Below are 25,502 nucleotides of genomic sequence, written 5' to 3' on the forward strand. Positions count from 1 at the left end.
ATTCCATACAAGTTACTTTTAAAGTGATAGTTATGTTCTGCTATACAATTTATAGAATTTAGTAGCTGCATTAAAGATCTATTTCCCGAAATAATGTTATTTACAATATCTATAATGATAATAATTTTTTTCATATCGGCTAATTGCGATTTGATAGTTGTTTTATACATTTTACCATTCCAAAAATCAACAGAAATCCCAGTTAAGTTAGTCATAAAAAGTTATTTATGTTCTGTTATCAGATTTAAATTTTTAGCTTATAATTTAAACTTGTTATTTGTACGTTTTTCTGCCTAAGGATAGCACGTGATTAACTAATTTACGGGGCAGAAAAGCAAACCAGTCACACAAAAGTGATTTCAGTGTTAACGAGTTTTGAAAAATGGTTTCACAATTTATAAATGAAAAAAAAAAAAAACACATTCAAATGATAATTTTTTTTATTTTTTTAAAAAATGCAGTTTTTTGGTTTTTGTGATATATCAACTTCTTATTTGATCATTGAAATCATAATATTATCTATCGCTAAGATGAGGAGAAATAAAAAAGATAAATTACCAAACAAATGAGTTTTAAGGCAATTCGTTTTATAACTAATAAAGTTAATTAAGCAAAATATGAAGTACTATTTGAGAAAATGATTCAGAAACAATTTTCTTTCTTCTTCAAAAGTGGTATATGCGTATTCATGGTGTAATATTTGTTTTAACCGTTTCCTTTGCCTATTTTTTTTTAAAGAATTGATATATTTAAATTTCATTTCATTTTTAAACATAAGAAACAAAAATAAAACATTAATATGTAGGTTTAATTCTTCCCGGATCCAGTCTGGGATCACTGATATTATACCTTGGGGTTTAATATATATTATATTATATTATATTATATTATATTATATTATATTATATTATATTATATTATATTATATTATATTATATTATATTATATTATATTATATTATATTATATTATATTATATTATATTATATTATATTATATTATATTATATTATATTATATTATATTATATTATATTATATTATATTATATTATATTATATTATATTGGGGTTTAATGGATATTTAGTTTAATTAAATTTATTTCGCAATTAACTTTTTTTTACTAAAATGTATTTAATTATATTTTTTATGTACAGTAAAAGCTACAAGTAAATAATTTTTTTTTATAAATAAATTTGATACTTTCGGCTTGAACCAAAACTTACTTCACAATGGCAAATTTCATCTTTTGTTTTAGTAATTTTTCACTTTGCGATACATTAATTTTTGATATTAGTTAATTTTGCTTGCTTTTATTTAACTTTACTCATTGCACTTACGATACATTATTCAAACGAGTGGACATAGTTAGGAATCTCCATGAATGAATGATAAGCATTGGTAAGAGCAATGCCACTAAATTCATTTGTTAATCAATTAGGAACTAGATTTCGTTAAAAAGAGAAAACTTATACTGTCATTTTTCAAGTAGTTTGTTTAAGTCTTCTTTTTTATTGATTAGTTTTGTCTCTAATATATAGATAGCGCCACTATCTCCCGTACATCGAAGTTCTTTAAAATTTGATGAAGAATTTGGAACTGCTTACGAATCATTTTAGCTTAAAGGGCATTTCATGAAGTTTCAGGAAGTAATGAAAACGTTCTTTGTACATCTTACTATATGAAGACTAATATTATAAATAAAAATGCTGTGTTGATTGCTTCTAAATAAAACAAAAGGTTTTAGTTATTCTATGAATCATTGTAAATTGGAAGGACACGGTAGGGTCAATTTAGTAAAAAGTTAACTCACTCTTATCATTTGTCAGAAATGCTTTCATTTCGCAAGAAAAAGTGAACAGGGTCATTTCCTTTCAGCGGAAGTGTGTTGTTTATCATTTATTGACCATTTCCACCAGCATTGCATTCACTGCCATGATTGAACTTAATGTTTTTTTTTAATAAGCTGTATACTTTTTTCTTGTTTTTAACAATGTTCATAATATCGGTACTTTGAACCATAAATGTATGGAGAGAATTTTCTCAAACCTTAAAGTGTTAAATTGAACAATACATCCGTTCCGTTAGAACAAATGTGTCGTACTTAGTATAGTATAAAGCTTAAATTGTACTTTAATATGGTTTAAATCATCTGTGCAACAATTTTAAACGATGTTATGGTTAAACAAGCTCAAAAATTTTTAACAGTGAAGAAATATTTTAGCGTCATTTGTGAAATAATGATTTACGCAATTTTAAACATTTTCTAAATGGGAATATATTACTAAATTTTATTCTACCAGTTTTTGTAATTAAATAATTATAGTGCATAATTAATTGCAATAAAAATGCTTAATAAATTCTTTTGATAGTTTCATTAACTTTTACTCAGATATTTACCCTTTACGAAAAAAAAGTTACAATTACTTGTTTTCTTAATATTGGCATTGATTTTGTTTTACAAGAGATTTAATTTTGAGAGAAATGTTCTTGCTCAAACAACAGAATCTTATAAATTTTAAAAACGCGAATAAATTAAAGTTAGGTGAAAACAGTAATTCAATAAGAAATAACAGTAATTCAATAATGGAGAAGTACAGCCATACAAGAAATTGTCTAGAATTTTATTAATTTTAAGCGTATGAATGGAATAGCAATGAAAGTAAATTAAGAAGAAAACGGAATTAAAAAATTTGATTCGTTTTAGTTGAGAAGTTATAAAATAATAAATACGAAAATTAAGACAAAAAAAAGTGGTAAAAAATTACCAAAGACAATTGTTTTATGAGGGATATAGCGAACCTAAGTTATAAGAATTTCTTTTAAGATACATAAAAGAGCAATAATAAAATAAATATTCAAATATAAATTAAATGTTAACTTAAGATACTGGAAAAATTCATAGTTATGCAAGAGTTTTTCGTAATTTATTAATTAAAATATTACAACTGTATTCAAATCAAATAATTACAGACAGATAAATGAAAATGAGAATGCACTCAATTCTGATAATTATAGATAGATAAATGAAACTATATTCAAAACTAATTACTATATTTATATAAATAAGACTACATTAAAATCTTAGAATTGTAGGTAGATAAATGAGATTACATTCAAAATTATTTAATAAATGCTGAAATAGAAGACTATATTAAAAAATGCATAAATATTGATAAATGATACTATATAAAACTAATAAAGTGAATTCAAGAAAGAGCTCAAGACATTCCTTCACCTTAGGCAAACTTCACTTGTTTCATTCATTCCATTACAAATTGGCATCAAATTTTATTTTGGTAGAATAAACTGAGAAACAATTATCACTTTCAAAATTAAAATTGCGTAAGTCGTTAGCTTTTATTTCCGACTCAAAGGCCGAATTTCTCATTTAACGAGCCAAAGAAAGAATTTCATCTTTTCCACTCGTTGAATGATAAGAAAAGAAGAATTCGGTTGGAATCCTCGGAAAAGCTGATACAGTTTAATTAAGGAACCATTTTGCCAGTCGTTGTAGAATATCCTGCCATCATTAAGAGGAAATTTTTGCTTTAACCTTCCGACGTTTTAACTGAGTGCTAACCTTCCCTTTATGAAAGGAGGCGGAGTGCTATAGTAATTTCCATTTTTACTCGTTATCACCGAAAAGGGAGGACTGAAATTCCTTTGGAGAAAACAATCAGGGTGGTGTAAGTGATATCAGATAACAGTCGGTAAAACGGTCCTCTTCAACAAAACTCTTTATGGTATTTTCAATGTCGCTAGCTCTTCCTTTTCTTTCGCACTCTCCCCCCTTTTTTTTCTTCTTTCATTTCTTTTGGGGAATTAAAATGATTTTTTCATTACCGAAAATACAAGGAAAAAGATCAAAAGAGATATTTAGGTGGCTCATCGTCACCAAGGTTGAAATAATTGGTTACTAATTAGACGAGATTGTTCTGAAGAATTTATTCTGCGGGATATCTGCTTTAAAATGAGTTTTGGAAGAAAATTCTAAAATTAAAGTCTCAGATAACTTTTTTTTAAATTAAAAAAAAAGTTGTTTCATTGGTATAATTTTTTATGCAATTATCGTTTTGATTTATGCATTTTTGCAGATGCTGTACTGAAAAATATTCTATCAAAAACGAATCAAATTACGGAAAAATCAAATTACGGTATAAAATACCGTCACTTTGGGTGTATCATCCTTAAAATCCATTTCACTGTAAAATTCTTTTTTACCATAATCTTTTACAGTATATCAGATCATTTGATCCGCAACATGTTCAAGTAGAAATGAACTTTATGGTAACAAGTACAGATATCCTGAGTTCCAGTAGTTTTTACCGTGATTTTATCAGTTTTTTACAGTGTGTGTCAGTTTTTTCCCCTCCTTTCTCTTAAAAAGGATTGCAATCTCATTTTTCACTTTGTCGTCCGTTGAATCATCAATCCCTTGCAGTAGTTTCTATAGAGCACCATCACAGATTCACCCTATATTTTGGGCTTAGCATTCTGCTTCTTAAATTGAAATCTTTGTTTCCGGAAGGCACTAAAACTCCAAAGACGAGGTAAAAGGAGATGCTCATTGCAAGGACATGGTGGGGGCTTGGTGGACATGAGTATATAAGAACAATCATTGCGTCTAAAAATGCATAGACAAAGTGGTGATCATGTGTAAAAATTGACAAATGTTGGTTTCTAGATGATATAATATTATGAAAATGAACGAATTCTTTTATCTTTAAAAAAAATTGGCAACCACACATTTTTCGATTAACCTTGTACCATTTTCACGATATCCGGAAAGAAAGTCCCTTAAAGTATTTTCTTTCCCTTGATTTCGAATAATTAAATAATTAATTATTGATTGTGAAAAAGTACTCTTATTCTTGATAAATATTTATGGATTTATTAAAAAAATATAACTGCCTTAAATATGCACAATAAGTGAAATTGATACAAAAATTGCGTCATTATACAAATCTATCCAAAACTCATTAAACGATTTCGAAATTACTCTCATTAATTTGAAAGATTTATACCAACAAATTGAGATTAACAACCCAAAAAATCGCCAATTCGAGATTGGAATAATAACTGAAACTTATTGGTTTTAAATATTAAATTCGTAACTAAATTTGTGTAAAAAAGTTTGTTCATATATCAAATAAATTTGATCGTACTGATGAGTACAAGAATATGATAATATTTCTTTCTGTGTGAATGCTTAGAAAAGGGAAAATTTCAAACATAATTTTAAATTTGTTTCAGATAAATCGAAAGCTAACTATGATATGATATTCAATAACAACTATGATATTCAATTTTCAATAACAACTATGATATTCAATAACATTTCTACGGTAATTGATCTTCTATTATACACCCATTAGTACCCTTTTAAAAACGTCTTTTGAATTTTAGTGACGACAAATCAAGCGTTCCCTTGATGATTTAATATCTTTTATTCAAAGTTATTTTTCCTCCATGTCGAGAAAAAAATTATGAACTTGCTTACTAATTATTTAATTAAGTAATTTGTATTCAGCAAGTACATTAGTAATCACATTTGTAAATGCATACTAATTTTCATAGTAATGTATATTATTTTAATTACGGTAGTTTTTTCATACTTTTCATTACTTCCTAAAATTTTGCGACTTATTTTTATTTTTTCAAATAAGTATCAGGAATGGTTTTTAGTTACTTTTCTAGCTGATTTCATGATATTTAAAATTAAACACATAGAATATAATTAAAAAAGTTAGGATTTGGGAAATAATGGATTTAAAAACTTGCTTACTCTTCACAGCTAGCAAGGACCATACATCGAGAAAAAAAAGTTAGGTCTAAACTACCAGAATATGGTAAATTTACCGCGTTTCTGGCTGCATGGGAATACCAAAAAGCTCGGTAATTTTTACCGAAGTGCTTTGGTAATGATTTTGGTAAAATGAACATAAATAAAATATGGTTTAGTGCAATGTGATGAACTTTGGTAAATATGGTAAATTTTAGTAATTATTTCATGAAATTCTGGAGCTTGGCATAAAAACCATTTTGGAAAGTTAAATTTGCTTTTCAGGTTCGTATTTTTGCTTAATGTGTGGTAATAAGAACTATAATTTTGAAAAACAGAATTCCCGGAAAATATTTACCATATGATCGAAAGAATTTCCAAATGAATGGTTTAAATACCGTATATTTTAGTTTTATTAATCAAAAGTATGTTGTTTTTTTGCACAGAAAATGTAATTTTTCTTGAGCTGACATAAAATATCCCAAGAAGCTGTCAGAGCATGGACTAAAATTTCCTTTCCGTCGGGCTAACTTTGAAGGTTTGCGTGATTTTCCTCCATACGTAACGCAGACGGGTTCATCCTAACTTCACCTAAAAGTTCCCTTGTCTTTTCGGTTGGGTTCAAAAAGAGTTAAAATTGATACCCGATTGTAGGATCATGATCGGTCTATTTGACGTCTGTGACGAAATAAAATAATAGGTAACCTATAGGTAACCTAATAAACCTTTATGTGTTTTCTATCAAATTTTGGTACAGTGTAATTTCTTAAAAAGTCTGATGCATTCGAATATTAAAGAATCTACGCATACCATTATCAGTAGAAGCTTGATTCCATGATCACGTGTGACAGATTTTCTAATACGTTTTCTTTCAAAATAGTACTATTTTAATGCAGTTGTTATTTTTAAGAAATAATGTCGAATGTTTTCATTAAAACTCTTAAAATACATTATTTATAATAATTTAAATAAGATTCATGTGCGAGATGGAGTTAAAACAGCACAAAAATCTTTTTTTAAGGAAATAATTTTATTCATCATGTTTTCTTTTATTAAATATAAACAATTAAAATAGATGAAAATTTTTTCAAATTAATTAATTTTGTTTGATTATTCGAGAAAAAAAAATTTCATCGATTACCATAGTTTGTAAATGAGCATCTGTATTCACGCTTTAAAATTAACAAATTGCATTTTTACGTTCTATATATACGCGACCGAAAGACATTGTTTCAAATTTTCATACAAAAATAATTGTGAGCGAAATAGGGATTATTTCGCTATCTATTGATTATTTCCTCAATAATCCTAGTTTCAGAAAAAAAAGAATGTGAAGTCAGATTCAAAATCAACATGAGTGCTTTTAACCAAGAAAAGAACTGCAATCCTTGCATTATTTATTTGCTTACATTAAAGATAGTCTAAAAAGATAAGCACTTCTCCTTTTTCCGCCAAGAAAACAATTATTATTTTCCACCATGGTTATTAAACGATAAATTAAGTTTCATCTTAATAAACTTGTCACTATAGTGGATAATCTCCCTTTTTAATGTTCACGCCGCGCCATTGGAATTATTTTATAAGCGTAAAGTTTTCTTAATTTATTCTTTATCAAAAATGAGGTGCTGTTTGAATTGCGAAAGGCTCATTTCTTTTTTTATTCTTTAAAGCTATTCTTAATTTATTCTTTGTTTAATTAGGTGTGACACTAATGTTACATATTAAATCGTTCATATGAAAAATTTAGACACCGTAACGCGAAGTCATTTAAAAAAAAAAAATTCTTTATGTGCTTCTTCTTTTTCATTTTTCATCCTTTTGTGATATGAAAACTTAATTAATTTCAAGGAATTTCCTTTTATTTTGTTCATTTCATTGTAAAGAAATATTTAATTAAGTATGATTGACATAGTTTTTATTAAAAAAAAACTGCTAATAGTTATACATTATGCGAATAAGTAATAAATATCTAAGACTAAAATAATAAGGAAAATAATATTACTAAGACTAACTCAGTCGCAAAATCTTATGGATAATAAATTAATAATTTAAAACAGTTAACAAAAATTGTATTTTAAAAAAGCTTAAGAAATGCATATGCCTGAAAATCAATAATTGCATGCACTCCAATGGTGGAAATTTAATTCATTTTGTCAGAGAAAAATAACAAACTTTTATTAATAAATTTAACAAATTGTAAATACTTAAATCTAGAATAATATAATTTATCTCTTTAAAAGTAATAATAATAAGTCTATCTTTGTTATAAAAATCTTATGAATAATAAATTAATAGTTTGAAGTAGTTATTAAAACTCGTGTTTAATAAAGTTTGCAAACGGTGTAAGAAATGCATATGTCTGAAAATCAATCATTGCATGTACTCCAATGGAGGAAATTAAATTCATTTTATCAGAGAAAAATAGCTTATTTTTATTAATATATTTAACAAATTGAAAATATTAATTTTTATAATGATATAGATCATCTCTTTAATAGTAATAATAATAAGCCGATCTTCGTCACAAAAATCTTATGAATAATAAATTAATAATTTGAAACAGTTAATGAAACTCGTGTTTTGATAAAGCTCGCAAACTGGATAAAAATTGCATATACCTTAAAATCACGAACTGAATGCACTGTAATGGAGGAAATTCAATTCATTTTGTCAGAGAATAATAATACATTTTTATTAATAAATTTAACATAAATTGAAAATATTTATTTCTATAGTTTCTTTTTACCGGGGACGCTCAGGCCTAAGACTATGGGAAAATTTTCTAGCAACAAAAAACACACATAAAACAATTTTTTTTTTTTTTTTTTTTTTTTTTTTTTTTATTGTTTCAGACTGTTGAATCTGAATTCAATATAATTGAAAATGTCATCGTAAGTAGATAGATAATTTTTAAAAAAAATATAATCAAAAAGCAAGGTTTATTTGGAAAATAAATCTTAACTAAATGATTAAAAGAAGAAGAAGCTCTAAAAAAGCTCTAAAAATTTTATAATTTTCTATAATTATACTTTTTGTATTGAGGTATAATAATCGTGCTTGTTGTAATAAGGAATTATTTAATTAAAAGTTGAAATAAAATGGTACACTTCATATTTTTATTTGTTTTTTAAACTTATCACAAGATTACTAAGACTATTCTTTTTTGATACATTACATGTATTAATGTAGGAGATAAACAACTAAAAATAAATTCAGATCAATCCTCGAGTATTAATTAATTTTAAAAAAAGTACCTATTTACGATCAAATGAATATTTAATTATATTAAATTTTGCTAACGTTATTAGTTGTATTAATTGAACCGGTCACTATATTCATTTAATTATGACAGTGGTACTTTTCCCGGTGTTTCTTTTTTTTTCTGTGCTTTTCTTTTTTAGTGATTTTTTCCGTGCCTTTTCTCCAGGGCCTTTTTCCACAGCCCCCCTCCCTTAATTTGCGGGGTGCTTTTACTGCTACTAGCATATTAACTACATTTTAAAATAAAAATTAAAGTTTCAATAAAAAAAATTACGTTCTTACAACAGAGTTGTTTAAATTACTAAGGCATATTTGAACATTTTTACGCAACTGTTGATAATGATAGCTTTTTTTTTAATCAATGTAGACGATGTTATTACATTTGTAAAAATATCTGCTGATTCGAATTTTCCTCAAACACGATTTTCGCACACGGTTTTTCCATTTTTCTCTTTCTTAATTTAAATATAGAAAACAAGTTCTGTTTAAAAATTTAGTATTTGACCACGAATAAAACGTTCGATAAAAATATTTATTAAAAAAATATGTACGTATTTAAAACTTAAATGATAAAAGCAAATTTTGTGAAGTCCCACAGAAAAATTTCGCTGATTTTATCCGAACAAAAAGGAAACATTTTTGCTTACAAACGGCAAAATCGAAGTTTAAAATCAAAGTTTTTAAGCTAATGCTCCGTAATGACCACCCATAATGTATCGATATTTTTAGAATCGTTGTCAAAAATTTGGTTAAAAAATATACGCACATTGGTAGCACCACAATTCAATATTTTCAGTGAGAAATAAATAAAAACGCTCTCGAAATCTGTCGAATCACAAATGAAAGAAGCGGGATTAAAAATATTAAAATCTATATGATCAGCTGAAGAAACAGGTTTAATTACCCGAGGAAGAGTTTAAAGAAGACCATTCGAAATATTTCCAATTTTCATCAGGCAATCAAATTGGCTTTGACGTTTTACATCCCGCTCCTTTCTCTAGTTATTTAACAAATTTTGATGATGCTTCTATTTCTTTTTCGCTTAAATATTGATTTGTGACTTCCAATCTTTATGCACACTTGACTTAATTTTATCTCCTTTTTTTGAAGAGCAATTTGAAAATTATCATAGATTACGGGAGGTTATTACTGAACACGTTGTATATCTAAAGAATCGGAGAAATTCTAGCGACTAAGATGTGGGAACTAACTGATTTTTAATTTATTACTTTTTTAAAGTGTAGAATAACTTTACTGTTCATGTTTTTCGCATCTGCATCTAGGGTCAGGACCTATAGTTCAAGAAACTCTAACTAATATGATATGAATTAATGTATTAAAAAAAACTTACTGGAATTAAGTTCAAATACCTCTAAAAAAAGAATTAAATAAATGTGTTTACGACACTGTTTTCTGGCATTTTTAGTATTTCATATGTTTTTTGTTTGTCAATGCCATTATTTGTTTGACATTTGAAATGGAGACGGAATCATAACGTTTTTTATGCTCTCCACAGCTAATGCGTTTCGTTCTTTCAACTTATGAATTGCTTCGGTTGAGAGAGCTTATCTGAAAATAAGTCATGTTTACCAACTAACATCAAGAGCAGCATCTTTCTAGAGTTTCACCAAAACATATCATTGCTTCATCCCAAATGGGTACAAATATCCGGCCTGCCGGACAAACCAAATCTTGGAGAGTTCGGATTACTTTTAGAGACGCCAGACTTCTTACTTTATTCAAAGAAGATCGGATTTCTGAGAGTATGGCACGGAAGCACGATTCTGAGCTTTTTTTTATTTTTATTTTCGCTTTCTGCTCCATCCACCCCCTTCGTTTTGGGATGAAAAGGGATTTCCATGATGTTCTTTTAAGTGAGGAAAGATCGATAGTTGGGAATCTTTCCAGTCCGAAAAAGAGTCAAAAGAGACTCTTGTGTATCATTACTAAAATCTAGTCTTCATTCAAAGACAGTCTGGGAATAAAAGAGTTGTATTTTCTCTTATTCATTCTCTGATATAGTATAGACTATCATCATTTTATTCTCATTTGTGCTATATGAATTGACACTTTGCCGTCAAATGGAAAAACATGCAACATTTTAAGATGTTTTGTCAATTGAAAAAGTCTTTTGCAATTATACTAGCTAATTGCAAGCATTATTGTTCTTTTTTCTGCACTGGTAGATAACTGTTTAATTAAGATTATAAGACTAGTAATATATCATAGCAACTGATAGCTAATATTGATAAGTACATCACCATCTTGCTTGTTAAGTCAAACCAAACACGTGAGGCTCTCATTCTCTCTTATGGAAAAGTTAAAGAACTTCCACTTAAGTTAGAGGTAATATTAAGTTATTTTAGAAGAAAGCAGTTTTCATCCCCTTGAGTCCATTTAACCTAGCCCTTTCGTAAAAATTAATCACAATTGGACAATCTCCGACCATTCTCTTCTTACTTCGCGATTGTGCAATATGAATCTAGTTAATCTGAAAAATTGAAGCGAACAGAATACAAAATGGTTTAAAAATTTTCTCTCTATATAGAGAGATTTTGCAATGGAATAAGACCGATCTTCTCATTTAATGACGTATCAAAATTAACTGTTGACAAAGTCCAAATCAAATTGTAAATGTTTTGCTTTAACCTTGTTCTAAATTTAAACTAAGGCTGATTCTAAGGCGTGCTAACTCCTAACGCGTGCACAAACAAGCACAGCTTGCCACGTAACAGACTGGTTAAAGCTCCTTTCTGGCTTCGAAGATCAACAAAAATTAAAAGAAACATTCACATAGAAGTTAAGTGGAAAGAAGAAGTTAACCGGACGTAAAAGAGTGAGACTGCAAAATCTCTCTACTTCGAAGGATTTTGCAACCGTCTACGTCCGTTCGAACTCTTCCATCCGAGTTAAAACATCACTACGACGCAATCTCCAATCGGGCAGTAAAGTACTTTGCGCCTGCCTGGAGTAAGTTCAAGGAAGAAGTTAAGCGGAGCAAGAAAGAAGGGTGTAAAATAACTCTATAAATTCGTCGGGAGCAGTGGGAAAATTAAGCCTTTCTACGAATTCTTTTGTCAAAGCAACAAAAATGTGAATATATATATATATATATATATATATATATATATATATATATATATATATATATATATATATATATATATATATATATATATATATATATATATATATATATATATATATATATATATATATATATATATATATATATATATATTGAAATAAAAATAAATTTTTTTTGAGTGCTCCTCACACTATTGTATTGATATATTTTGCTTTGGATAGATTTATACAATATTAGAAAGCACTCCTTTTTGTTGATATAATCGCGTGAATTGATGAAAAGATTATATAATTTTTTTCCTGATTTTTATTATTTTTTTTAAATAATTTTATTTTTCTCTTTTTTTATTATTCTGTAATTTTTTCCATGTTTTCTCAACTTTTTTAAAGAATAAATAAAATAAAAATTTAGTCGATATGAATTTGCTCAGATTTTGTTGTTGCTGTATGCTTAACTTTTTAAAATTGTGTGTTAAATCTAAAGAGCAGTGATTTAAAAAGAAAAATTTGAAGGAAAGATTTGAGATCTTGAAGATATTAAATATAATTCAGCTTTTTAAAGTATTGTGTGTTGTGCTTTATTACAGTTTCCATTGGTATCTGAAGGTACCTCATCAGACTGTGATATAGACTGTGATTCTGAAATTGTTCCGGTGTGCGGCACTGACGGTCGGACGTACGACTCCCGGTGTGAAATCGAGAAAGCCAAATGCCAGGGACATCCCGTGGAATTTAGTCGCCGTGGGAGATGCAGCGGTAAGAACAATTCTTCTTGAAATTTTATCGATTGAAACACACATTATTAATACACCACCGTCCAAACCTTGAAACTTATTTTAATCTTGATCACTGATAAATATAGAACACGAAATTTAGTACATTTACTACGTTTTTATAAACCCGCTTGAGATTGGAATTTTGTAAATGAAATTTTGACTAGTTGGAGCACACACATTCAAATTGGTACTGTGCTGAAGACAATGTAAGTATCGTTTCCTGGCCTCTACGATTAAATTTTATCGCCATATTATAAGCAAAATGAAATTATTCTCAATCCAAATGGACCGTTTTTCAACAGGTTAAAGTGTTCAAAACTGAACTGGAGCTACATGCTGGAACTTCAATGCAAGTTTCAATCGTTTCCTAACCACTGAAAGCGCATTTTATTTTATCTCCAATTAAAATTTCGACCATTTTCCGACTCATAGAGTTTTTATTTTATAACCGTCGTTGAACAGCCGACCCAATTTCGTGGGTTTACGACTACTTACGTTCAACTCCGTAGCCTTGTAATTTTGAACCAATCCAGAAGACAAGGAAACTCCTGGATCAGTACCCCCAGAGGTATTGATTTGTTGTGGGAACATGGAGGACTTTGAGACTCGGCAGATTTAACGTGCATCAGTCACCATTTACTACACGGGGAGTCTTCGGCCGGCGAGGATCGAGCCCACGACCTCTTGGATATGGGCCCAGCGCCCTACTGACCCGACTCATAGAGTGCCCAAATTACAACTGGAGTTCTGTTTCTGATGTCAATTCAGGTTTAACAAAATTTTTTCCTGAGTGACACGAGCAAAATATATCGCCAATTGAAATACCAACCCCTTTTCATCATAAACAAATTAACAAACCTAAAACTAAGAAGAAGAAATTAATAAAATAAAACGAATTTTTTAAAAATAAAATAAGCTTTTAAGGAAAACTGAAAAGGAAAAAAATAATGTTCTTTGTGTCAGATCTAAAACGAAAACAAAGGACGCATCACTTTCGTAACGAACTTCCACCACCATCCTCGTTTACCTACGTCTTTCGACATGACGCATCTTTCTTTTTTCGTTTTTTGATTGACAAAAATGAAATACTTTTTAGCCAGGGATATAGGCTAATTATTTTATAAATTCTATATCTTAGATCCATGTTTATTCTATGATGGATAAATTTACACAGATATGAAAATATGCAAAAATGTAAAGGTAATTTCATTTATGTCTTGAAGATGGCAGAGAAGAAAACTTTCGATGGGCAATCGAGTGAAGTTAGTCTTGGCATTTTGTTATAACTTTTTGTCTTTTTATATGAATTTTGTGTAGCAATGCAGGAGAAAAGTGGATAGCATATTACGAAAATAATATCAAAGCATATTCGCTCTTTTTGAAAGGATCTTAGATATGTTTTTCTCAAAAGTGAAATTTATTCTCTCCATCTAACTGTTCCTAAGTACTGTTTCCAGATAGACACTTTAAAAAATTTCGACTTTTTCTCTAGATAACAGTACATTGCACAGAAATATTTTGCTGAATCACGTTTTTTTCCTTCGTTTTCACTTTCCTTTCTTTCCCTTTTTTTTTTTTTTTTTTTTTTTTTTTTTTTTTTTTAATACTAAAAAATTGAACAATTTTAAAACGTGACTTACCATTATATTGCCCAAATCCCTTCAAAAGTATACCAACGCGCATTATGAATTTTATATGATAGCACATTTAGTTTTTTACTATGCCTAAGCTGCAATTTTAGTCAAATTGAAGCAATGTCTATATAAATTGTGTAATACAGTGCGAACTATCCGAAATATTTCGCTTATAAACTACTAAAATATTCAATACCAAACGTAAATAATATTTAGTTCCAACTACAAATTTAAATAAGACGGAAAAATATACTTAATTATGCATACTCAAAATTGCCTAGAAGTTTGGGTGTTGTATAAAACAGGATAAAATGAATGCAGTAAAAAAAAAAATATTGACAGTAAAACACGGGAATATAGATTGGAAAAATTAATTTAAAATTTAGCAATAATTTCACTAAACCTTTTACTCGTATTTGGAATATTACCAAAACAAGTGTAAATTAATTTCAACTCAAAAGAGTATGCTCTATTTTATTGCGAAAAGTTTCATTATAAGTTTAAATAATGAGAAGAAAATTGAAGTAAAATAATTGATCCTTATTTGAAGTTGATTGTTTTTAGCATTTCAAAATGAAAAATGTTTATATTGGAAATTTCGCTGCTAATTTGCAATCAATCATACATTGCATTGTTTATGGCATATTTAATCCATTTTTCTCTCCCCTTTAATTAATATTTTCAATATCAGTAAAAGTTTTGTGTATGCAACTCGATAAAAAAATTAATTAGTTATTGGGAAGAATTCCTGGATTTTCTACTTTCGGTGTTTTGAATTTCATGTTTTCTTTCTCTAGTTTTATATTTTGAAATCAGCAGATGATATTCATTTTTTTATTGATTCGAAAATTAATTTATTTTATAGTTTGTTTTAAATTGACCGATATGGGAAATTTTAAAAATGCATAGCTATTTAAAAGAAATATGTCATCAGTACTTAAAATTAACTTGGGAATTTCAATCCAAATACTTATACATAAACATAATTTTGAATTTTGAAGTATAGTTTTCATTTTTTTAATAATTCTGAATGTTATTCCTATTGACACGCGTTTGGTTTTATTCAATTCAGTGTGATTATGCATGTATGAAACTATACACTGTCTGTGTAGATAGCAATGTCATATGCATCAATGGATACTAGTCAGGTTCTGTGTTTTTTGTTTATGTAACCATGATAATTTCTAATTAACGCAGAGGCATCATATTTTCTACAGTCGTTAGAAAGGAATCAATTATGTTTAAAAAAAATAATTGTTATTTCAGATGCAGAGGCTTCATGTTTTCTACGGCCTTTAGAGAGGAATCAATTATTTTAAGAAAAAGAATTATTTCAGACACAGAGGCTTCATATTTTTTACACAGCCGATAGAAAAGAATAAATTATTTTAAGGAAAATAATTGTTATTTTAAGACGCAAAGGCTTCAGATTTTTTACAGCCGTTACATAGGAATAAATTATTTTAAGAAATATAATTGTTATTTCAGAAGCTTCATATTTTCTACATCGGTTAGAAAAAAATCAAAGAAACTTATTACTAAAATCTCTGTATACTTGAATTAATTCTCTAGGAAAACTAAAACAGTTAACTAAAAACTTTAGGTGCTCAATCTTAGTAAGTAATTAGTATATACGCCTCGCTCATTGTCCAAATCTCGCACTTGAAGACGTGTGGGCGAAATTGAACTTATAAGTGTCGTCACGTTCTTTTTTTCCTTCTTAATCTATCGTCGAACAACCGACATTCCATATTTTTAGTTTTAAGCATTAGTGTTGCTTGGGCGTCTGTCGGTATGCTAGGTGTCACCTGTCTTCAGATCATCTCTAACACCAAGAAATTTTTAGGTGTAATTGACCTTAGATTAGTATTTATAAATATAAATATATTTTCCTCAAACAATGTATTTAAAATTCAGAGTAAATTGGTGTATGGCCTTGTAAAGGTCAGGTCGCGCTGCGTCACTGTGACGCCTAACAAATATGCGTCTAGACACTCTTACTTGACATTCGTTTAAAAATTTAAAATACTTGAAAAAAAATCACGTTTTCACTAGTTTAATTAATATTCATATTATCACGAACATTTAAGGAATAAAAATATGATTAATTAAGAAAATATTGGATCGGTTAGAAAAAAGAGCATAAGCTGGTTTGGAAATTTGGGTGAGAAATGCTTCTCATTTAAAAACTTTACTTTTACATTATTTATTTATTTGAAAAATTTATAGAATGCGTTTTGATGAGCCCAGATTTTGACATAGTCCACCAAATTTCTGATATAATCTAATTTAAAATTTTGATTTGAAACTGCCTTCAAAGTCTACTAATTTCAAAGTAATATAATTTATCACAAGTAAATAAATACTTTTATTAAAAAAAAATTTGATTTTTTTAAATCTTTCTTAATTATATCATTTAATAATTTTACTAGGAGATATTATTTTATGCATATACACTGCTGAAGAACAAAGATGTATGAGTGTTTTTGAAAAATTAAATTTTTGACGCTATTTTTCAGTAAAACGTATAAAAAAGTTTGCTTCTTAATTCTACTTAAACTGCTTAAATTAGTATACACACTGGCCAATGATTTAGAAATCTGTGAAATTATCTATTAAATGGTCGCTAGCGATGAAGTGTAGAAACTCTTTTTATGAAGTGAATAAAGCTTCATCAGGATGCTGGTACAATCAGAACCCTGGTACCATCTGTTAGGTAGTGAAGGTGATTTCATGACAAACGCATTATAATTGGAGAAACGAAAAATCTCTCTTCACCTGAAAAAGGACTTATTATTGGCTCCTGTTTAGCAGGAGTCACGATTATTAAGACCGTAGAGTTCATTGGATTCTTAAAAGCAGCCGTGTCAAAGGTTCTAAAAAATTGGAACTGAATCAACATTACTTGTCTAGAGGACGTAAGTGTAGTTCGAACACAATTAACCAAGACCATGATCGGTCTTGTCTTAGACGAATTGCACGACAGAGAAAAGGGTCTACTGTGCTACAGCTAACAAAAACTTGCAACCAAGGTTATTCCCAATTGATTTAGTCTCAAACCATTCGCAGGAAATTGCAGAGGAGGAAAATACGTTTTCAGATGCCTATGACAAAACCTCTTATTTCTGACCGAAATGTCAGAATTGTTTTTCAGAGGTACGGAAGAAACGTCAGAGGACACCCGAGAACTAGAGACGAATGGATGAAACACGCTACACTTTGTTCTGCATGGATGGAAGACATAAGACGTGTAAGTTTCGCTTAAATCCCACAAAACCATAAGCCCATCTTGCCCTGTTAATAAGGGTGTGGTGGAAGTATCATGATGGGGAGCATGTTCTGGTAGTATGGAAATGGTGCCACAGTGTTTCCTGAGGGTAAACGAAAAGCCATGTAATACCTAACAACCAATACTTGACAAATCAATTACATCCTGCATCAATTAGGTTTTTTCTCCGAAGTTGACGGATTTTCAAAATTGGTTTACTGATTATAAATTTGACTTTCATCATCTTTTATAAACACCGCAAAAACCGGATCTTAACTCAAAAAATAATTTTGAGATATATAATATAATAGATTTAATTATTTATTATAGAAAATAATTTTGGAAAGGCCCTTCCGGCAGCAATCTCCTCCTTCATCTAGTTTACAAGATCTTAAAGCTTACGTAGCTAATACATGGTATACTCTGGGCATAAAAATATACCCCAGAAGCCCCTAGAGTCGATGCCCTCTCAAATACAAGTTGTAATGCGTGCAAAAGCATGTCCAATAAAACGTTAACTTAAGGTTTATAATTCATTGGCCAGTGTGTGTAAGTTTACATTCTTTACACTCGCTTTGTTATTTTTTTAAAAAATATCTATACTTCTGTTTTCTACATCTCCTGAACCCTCATTTTCATTTTCATAATTTCTTTTCAGGTTTAAATATTTTAAAGTGTCTCTATTTTTAAAGTTTCATAACTTAAATCTTTGTGAGCCTAAAAAAGAATTGTGGTTGTTATTAATTCTTAATGATGCAAACAAATAATCGAAAAAATGTACATTTAAACTATTTTGTTTAAACAAATCATTAAAGTTAAGATGTTTTAACATTTAACATCATCAATACATTCCCGAAAAAATTTCTGATCAATAAAAGATTCGTTATAAATCACCTATTAAAACGTTAAAAGTTATACAAAGTCTTGCAATTGCATTAATAATTTTTTTGTTCTTATTCTTTTTATCTATGATATGGCATAATGAAGTCATGCTTAAAATCCCCTATTTGTTTCAAACAAAGCTAAACATACACTTTTCCTTTAAATTCCATTTAAAACTAATCCCGCTTTTCGGCGCCATCTGCTTCTTCTTCCTCATTGTGTTGCAGTAAATTTCGGTTTGTACTTCCCAAGTATTTTCCCTAATTTTCCCTTCATTCAAACGAGGTAAATTTCCAGGAGAGAGTTAAAAGCGAGGAAAATCCGACGATGACATAGACTGGAGCTGCATGAATAATGCATGATGGGGGGGCTCTTTAAAGACTTTCTCCTAGACTATCTTCTCTATAAAGTCAATACATTTAGCCGTTTCTTCGAGACTAATTTACATTCACTTACTGGGAGAGTCCAGGCATGAGCCATTAGTCAAAGCCTGGAACAGTGGTGGAACATAAAGGAAAAGGGACAACACGTTTCAGAAAACTTTTATAAAGAGCCAAATCTTCAGTTTTTGTGTATGAATGAAGTACTTTTAGCGCTTAACAACATGTTCAAACAAGACAGATTTTCTGGGAAAAGGGGGATAAAAAACGTGCTCGTCGAATTTTTTTAATGGAAAAATGTCTTAATATTTAAATATATATCATTCATTTATACACCGCTCTTTATCTTCTTTCCTCTCCTCTCTTCGAGTGTGTGTGTTTCCATACTGCGCTCAGATTTTATTTTATTCACTAGAGATTAATATTTTAAATCTGAAAATTTAAATTATTATTTTAGAACTTTTAATTTTAAATTGCATTCAATTCAAGTTAAACTACAATTTTCTTAGTATATCAGCACATTATTTTTAAAAGAGCACATTAAGACATTTTACCAAATAGTATATTACCTTTACGATGTATGGAAAGATTGTGAAATATCGATATTTTAAAACATCACATTAATGATATTTTGAAAATTTTTTTTCTTATCTATTGTAAATATATTACCTTTACGATGTATCGAAAGATTGTGAAATATCGATACTTTTAAACATCACATTAATGATATTTTGAAAAAAAAATTTCTTATCTATAGTAAATATATTACCTTTACGATGTATAGAAAGATTGTGAAATATCGAAATTTTTAAACATCACATTAATGGTATTTTGAAAAATATTTTCATTATCTATCGTGATTAACAACAATTATCAAAAACACAATAATTATCGATAATGATAACATCGCGATTATTATCGAGAGTGATAAATATTGTAAACAATAATATCGAAAGTATTATAGGTAATGAAGACTACTTGAAACAATAATATCGCGAACAGTATTAACAACGATAGATATCTAATACGATTATATTACGCGTACCGTCAGTAGGGATGCTTATCATATACGATACAAACCTGATTGTACCTAAATTTCATTTTTGTTATGAAATATTGACCACCGTAAAAATAATGCGAATTAGTAAAATTTGGAAAATATCGCAATATATCGTAAGCACTGATATTTTCTGACGATACTTCGCAATAATAAAATACCAAGCCGTGATGGCTCGGGTGATACAGTGTTCTCCTTCCTAATGAGGTGACCCGGGTTTGAATATGAATTCTGATATGAATTATGGTAATGACATATATGGTAAAAAAATTAAAAAAAACAACATAATTCTGGTTAATAAATTCAAAATACCATTTTATTTAACCATTTAAACCATTTATTTGGTAATTTTGCCATACCGGATTTACGGGAACTGTTGTTTTGAAAATTATAGCTCGTACTACCACATATTTAGCACAAAATACACAGCTGTGAAGTAAATTTAACCGAATAAATTGTTTTTATACCATGCTCTAAGATATCATGGTAAAATTATCAAATTTTACTATATTTTCCGTAGATCCAGAAAACGCGGTAAATGTTACCATATTCTGGAAGTTTTGAAACTATTTTTTTCGCAGTGCAGAACAAAGGATACGGCTTTTCATTGTATTGATCTAAGCCCTTAAATAGTCAAAAAATTTATTGAATTAAAAAAAGTATTCAGGGAATTTTTATTAATGTCAATGATATAAAAACTTATAAAAATCATATATATCTATTTTAATTACGTTTTCGTTAAACCGAAAGAACTTTGTGAAATGTAAAGCTTTCCTTAGTTTTTTCTCTCATATTTATTTTAGCATTGTGTAAAATTACTTTTTATTTTTCAGAATTATATAAAAACTTACACGTAGTTTCAACCTGGAGACACATATATTTTTAACTCTCTTATCAAGTGTTGAAGAAACAACTAAGATAATTTTCTTTTTTACCTAATTATTACAAAGTATACTGTCGATGAACTCTTTAATGGCATTTTTATCTATAAAACAAGACAAAGCTTTTAAGTTTGATCATTCTTCATTTTTTGCTAGTAGGAGTGCATCCTACTGTTGTTTTTAACACTTGTTTCTCTTCAGGTTGTTCAATACGCATTCTAGGATTTTTCGTTCCCAGTGCGATGTAAGGCATTTTAATTATTTCTGGCTTACATGCCAGAGTTGTTTTCGATTTTAAATGAAGGTTAGACCTATAAATAAATGTAGTTGCCTTTTCTAAATACAGAATCATCTTTAATATACATGGTTTTAGATTCCTAATTAAAAATGAAGTAAAAAAAAGGATAAGGAATAGAAAATCTATGTTTAAGTGAAGAAAAACAATTATCAAAATCAGACAATTCATTATCGAAATTAATCACGGGAAAGTTGGAATGTAAACCTTAAAAACTTCATCAATTGTTTTCAGGACACAGAAATGTTATCTCACGGTCAATCAATCAATCTTTGGACATCCTGTTTCTCCCGATAATAGAACTGATGCTGATGTTTTAAAACTAGGGTTCGCAGCGATTTACTTCGTTAATGAGGCATCATATTTTGAAGAATATCATACTTTTAGAATAACAATTATCAAAATCTGACAAATCATTATCGAAATTGATCATGGGAAAGTTGGAATTTAAACTTTAAAAACTTCGTCAACTGTTTTTAGGACACAGAAATGTTTTCTCAGTCAATCAATCAATCTTTGGACATCCTGTTTTTCCCGATAATAGAACTGATGCGGGCGTTTTAAAGTTAGGGTTCACTGTGATTTACTTAGTTAACGAAATATCATAATTTGATAACACTTCATTTCTTTGCGGCACCTAATGTATAGATAAGTAGTTTATTTTTATAAGGATTCTAAAAGTGTATACAATGAGCGGTGGTTGCCGAACATCCTGTACAGAAGGGAAATTATGAAAAAAATAACGTACAGTTTTTTTTCTTCTAGGAAAACGATAGTTTTAATAACTAAAAAATAAATATTATTGCCATTAAACATCTTTCTTTTTTTCAGTCATCGCTTTAAATATACTGGATTGATAATTCTAAATAGTGGATTGATAACTCTAAAAATTCGCGATAAAAATCTCGAATTTGTTCCAAGCCTTCTAATTTTTCCTAATTATAGTATGAAAAACAAGATTCAGTTATACAAATTCTTTTTTAAATATTCTTTTCAAATATTCTTCTTAAAAGTCAATTTTTGGTCAATCAGGTTTATAAGTATGAAATTTAAATAAAATCTTTCAATTAATAATACGAGGATAATCACATAATATGATTAGGACTGAATTCAATCTCTAAGAACGATTTTAATAACTATTTATTTGAATTCCCTAGAATTCGCGACCATTTTATTCTTAACGGTTAATCGTTAAGAGCTGTTATTTTTTTAAAGTGTTGAAAATGTTTCGTACAAAAACAATTTAACGCTTTCGTATGTTGAAATTATCCAATATGCATGCGAAAGGAAAAGTCAAAAATTGCATAAGTAAAACAATTTTTCAAAACGCTTATGATTCCGGTTTAATAGTTTTTTATTAATATTGTTGATATGAAATACGAGCCGCGTCTGTTTTTTCCCTTTAAAAATAAATAAATGAATAAATGAATATGTAATTTTACATTCCTATATTTCATTTTGTTTTTCTAAGACAAAGCAAAATGGCGTCTTTCAAACATTTGGATATAATGACGTTTTCTTTGAAATGATTGAAGTAAAATTGTCTTCGTGTCTTTTATAAAACAGGACGAAACTATTAATCATATTCTGAGTTTTGATTAATGAGTAAGTTATGCAAAATATGTATGTATATAAGTATTTCAAAATCTATGAATTTGTTTTAGATTTTTATTGAAATGATAATTATATCTATATTTTAATCTAAATATTTTCGTATAAAATATCCCTAGTTTTATAAAATTAATTTTGTCATTTGTATTCTTGTATATTTTTGTTTGTGTGATGTTTTAATTGCCGAAAAACTTGTTTACTTGCTATTACGTTATAACTAATAAAACATGCTATTACGTTTTATTAGTTTGATATTTATATTTATAATTCTTTATATTTAATAAAAAAAATATTGTTACGATATTATGGTTAAAAAATTCTTCCTTCCTTTAATTACATTTTATTTTTAGTTACCAACCAGTTGCTAATAAAAATTGCGTTTTATGGAAGATTAAAAAACACTGCCTGCGGTGATGTCTAAAATAAGCTTTGCCTTTTAAGAAAATGTAGATTATTATGTAAAGGCAATTATTTTTTCACCGAATTTTCATCCAATGAGAGGACCCAGCTTCGAGTCCCAGCGATGGCTGGTCGATTTGAATTCTGCACCCGGCTCGCACCAACTAAGTGACTGACGAAAATATCCCCAGTGATAAACAGATCATCTGTTAGGATCCCCTTGCCGTTGGGTTAACCTCATGAGATTTCCCTCCATGTAACGCAAATGCCGATTAGTTCCATCAAGAAGTCCCCCACGAAGGCGAATTTCTCTCAATACTTGATCCAAAAGTTCCCTTGTCCTCTGGATTGGGTTTAAAATTACAAGTCTACGGAGTTGAACATTGATAGTCGTACACTCAAAATCTGGTTGGCGTTTTCAATGACGGTTATAAAATAAAATAAAATAATTTAATGTTTTCAATATTTGTGGATAATATTTTAGTTTATGGTCTCACAACAATCTATAAAGTATTTTAATTTTAACAGTTACTGAATAAAAACATTTATACTTAGAATATCACTTGTTAAATACGAGTTTCTTATTTTTTTCTGCTCAGAGAAGGCAAGATGCGAAGCCCAAAGAGCAATAGCTTTAGAACAAGGCACAGGAAAAGGTCTTTTCGTGCCAGAATGCAAGGATGATGGTACTTATGCGGAAGTGCAATGTCATGTATCTACTGGGTACTGTTGGTGCGTTGATGAATCTGGAAAACCCATCAGAGGATCATCGATTCAAAATGCTCGACCCAACTGTGCCCAAAAAGGTAAGCTATAGAGACACTGATCTAGATTTCTAGCAATTTAGTTATGACCTTTAATTTGACATTTTAATAATTAACTTTTAGAACCTTTCTAGAAATCCATTCCTTGCAAATGTTGGAATTTTTTTTCCGTTTATTTTCAACACCTTGCAACATCTGAGGTCTTCACCCGACCCCTCCACAACTGCTTATCTCTCTACTTTTATATGACTATCTTGTTAAAGTTTGTTTCCTCTACCCTGTTGTTCAGCAGCCTTTTTTCATTGTTATATTTATTAACTTTCTGCCTAACGGAACTATCTGGATCCTAACGGATAGTAGAGGCTCTATCCAATATTTAAGTGCATAGCCCAGAGTGGGAGATAGGGCTGGAAAGGCAATCCTACAACTTCTCAGTAAACTTTCCGTGAAGCGGGATATTTATTTGCAGTGGATTCCGTCCCACGTTGGTCTATACGGGAATGAGATCGCTGACTCGCTGGCTAAACTTGGCACAAATGAACCTCTGCCGGAAAGTTTGGCACTCACATCCGCGGAAATTCACTCCATTAGAAAGCAAGGTGTCCAGCTAGTCTGGAATACTCCCCCAGTACATATCTGGTACTCTGGGTATAAGCCGGGTCGTGCTTTAACCTTCAAAGGTAATAGAGGTGATCAGACCGCGTTCACTAGATTCATCAGTGGTTACATAAAGTGCATGAGGTATGAACAACAGCGAAAGATCTATCCCACCTGCAACAAATGTTTCTCCAGTGCAGCCAGTCGGGCCCACCTTAGCTGTGTGGATTTTGAAAAGGAGGATTTTCTGAGCGACCCGGTCTTGTTTTTTGGTTTCCTGAAGGTGAATGGACTCATGGACCTGGTCTAACTCCGCTAGACCAGTGGGGATGAGAAACAACAACAACAACTTTCTAATGCTTCTCTGTATTTTTCTCTTCCTCTCTGTGTTTCGACACTGAAGAAGGTTTTTTATTATGGAACCAAAACTATAGTCTGTTTGTGGCATTATTTGAGCTCTACTCACGTTATTTAGCTTTAACTTCATTCATATATAGTTCAAAGTTAACTATTTCTTCACTTGGAAACCTAACATCACCATTTATATCCATACCAAATGTCGCTTTTTCCGTAATTTTGTAATTTTTCCCACATAAATTTGTGATGGCTTAGGGACGTAATAGAGGTTTCTCTTCTTCTCGAGATAATCCGGGCTCTAATCTAGGCTGATAGATTTGCCTACTGCTTCTGAATTGCATTGATCTCATTGCTAACGCAGAATACCTGCTGTGATAGACATATCACGTAGGTTACGTTAGTATAACATTGGCCTGACCTATTGTCCTGAAATATTGATAAAAAAAATTTCTTAAAAAAATATATAATATT

General features: G+C 29.4%; 1 protein-coding gene across 4 annotated transcripts in view; it reads left to right on the forward strand.

Moving 5' to 3' along the window:
• LOC107453771 (SPARC-related modular calcium-binding protein 1) overlaps positions 1-25,502 on the forward strand; it is a 122,450-nt gene that overhangs the window by 50,863 nt on the left and 46,085 nt on the right. For all 4 annotated transcript variants that reach the window (XM_043040473.3, XM_043040474.3, XM_071179428.2 and 1 more), the window contains exons 2-3: positions 12,718-12,886; positions 23,913-24,119. In XM_043040473.3, coding sequence (XP_042896407.2) covers positions 12,718-12,886; positions 23,913-24,119 — 376 coding nt within the window. The remainder of the gene's footprint in view (positions 1-12,717; positions 12,887-23,912; positions 24,120-25,502) is intronic.

This window comes from Parasteatoda tepidariorum, chromosome 3 (assembly GCF_982258835.1).
Source record: "Parasteatoda tepidariorum strain Cologne lab strain chromosome 3, Ptep-v5.0, whole genome shotgun sequence".
NCBI classification, from domain to species: domain Eukaryota; kingdom Metazoa; phylum Arthropoda; class Arachnida; order Araneae; family Theridiidae; genus Parasteatoda; species Parasteatoda tepidariorum.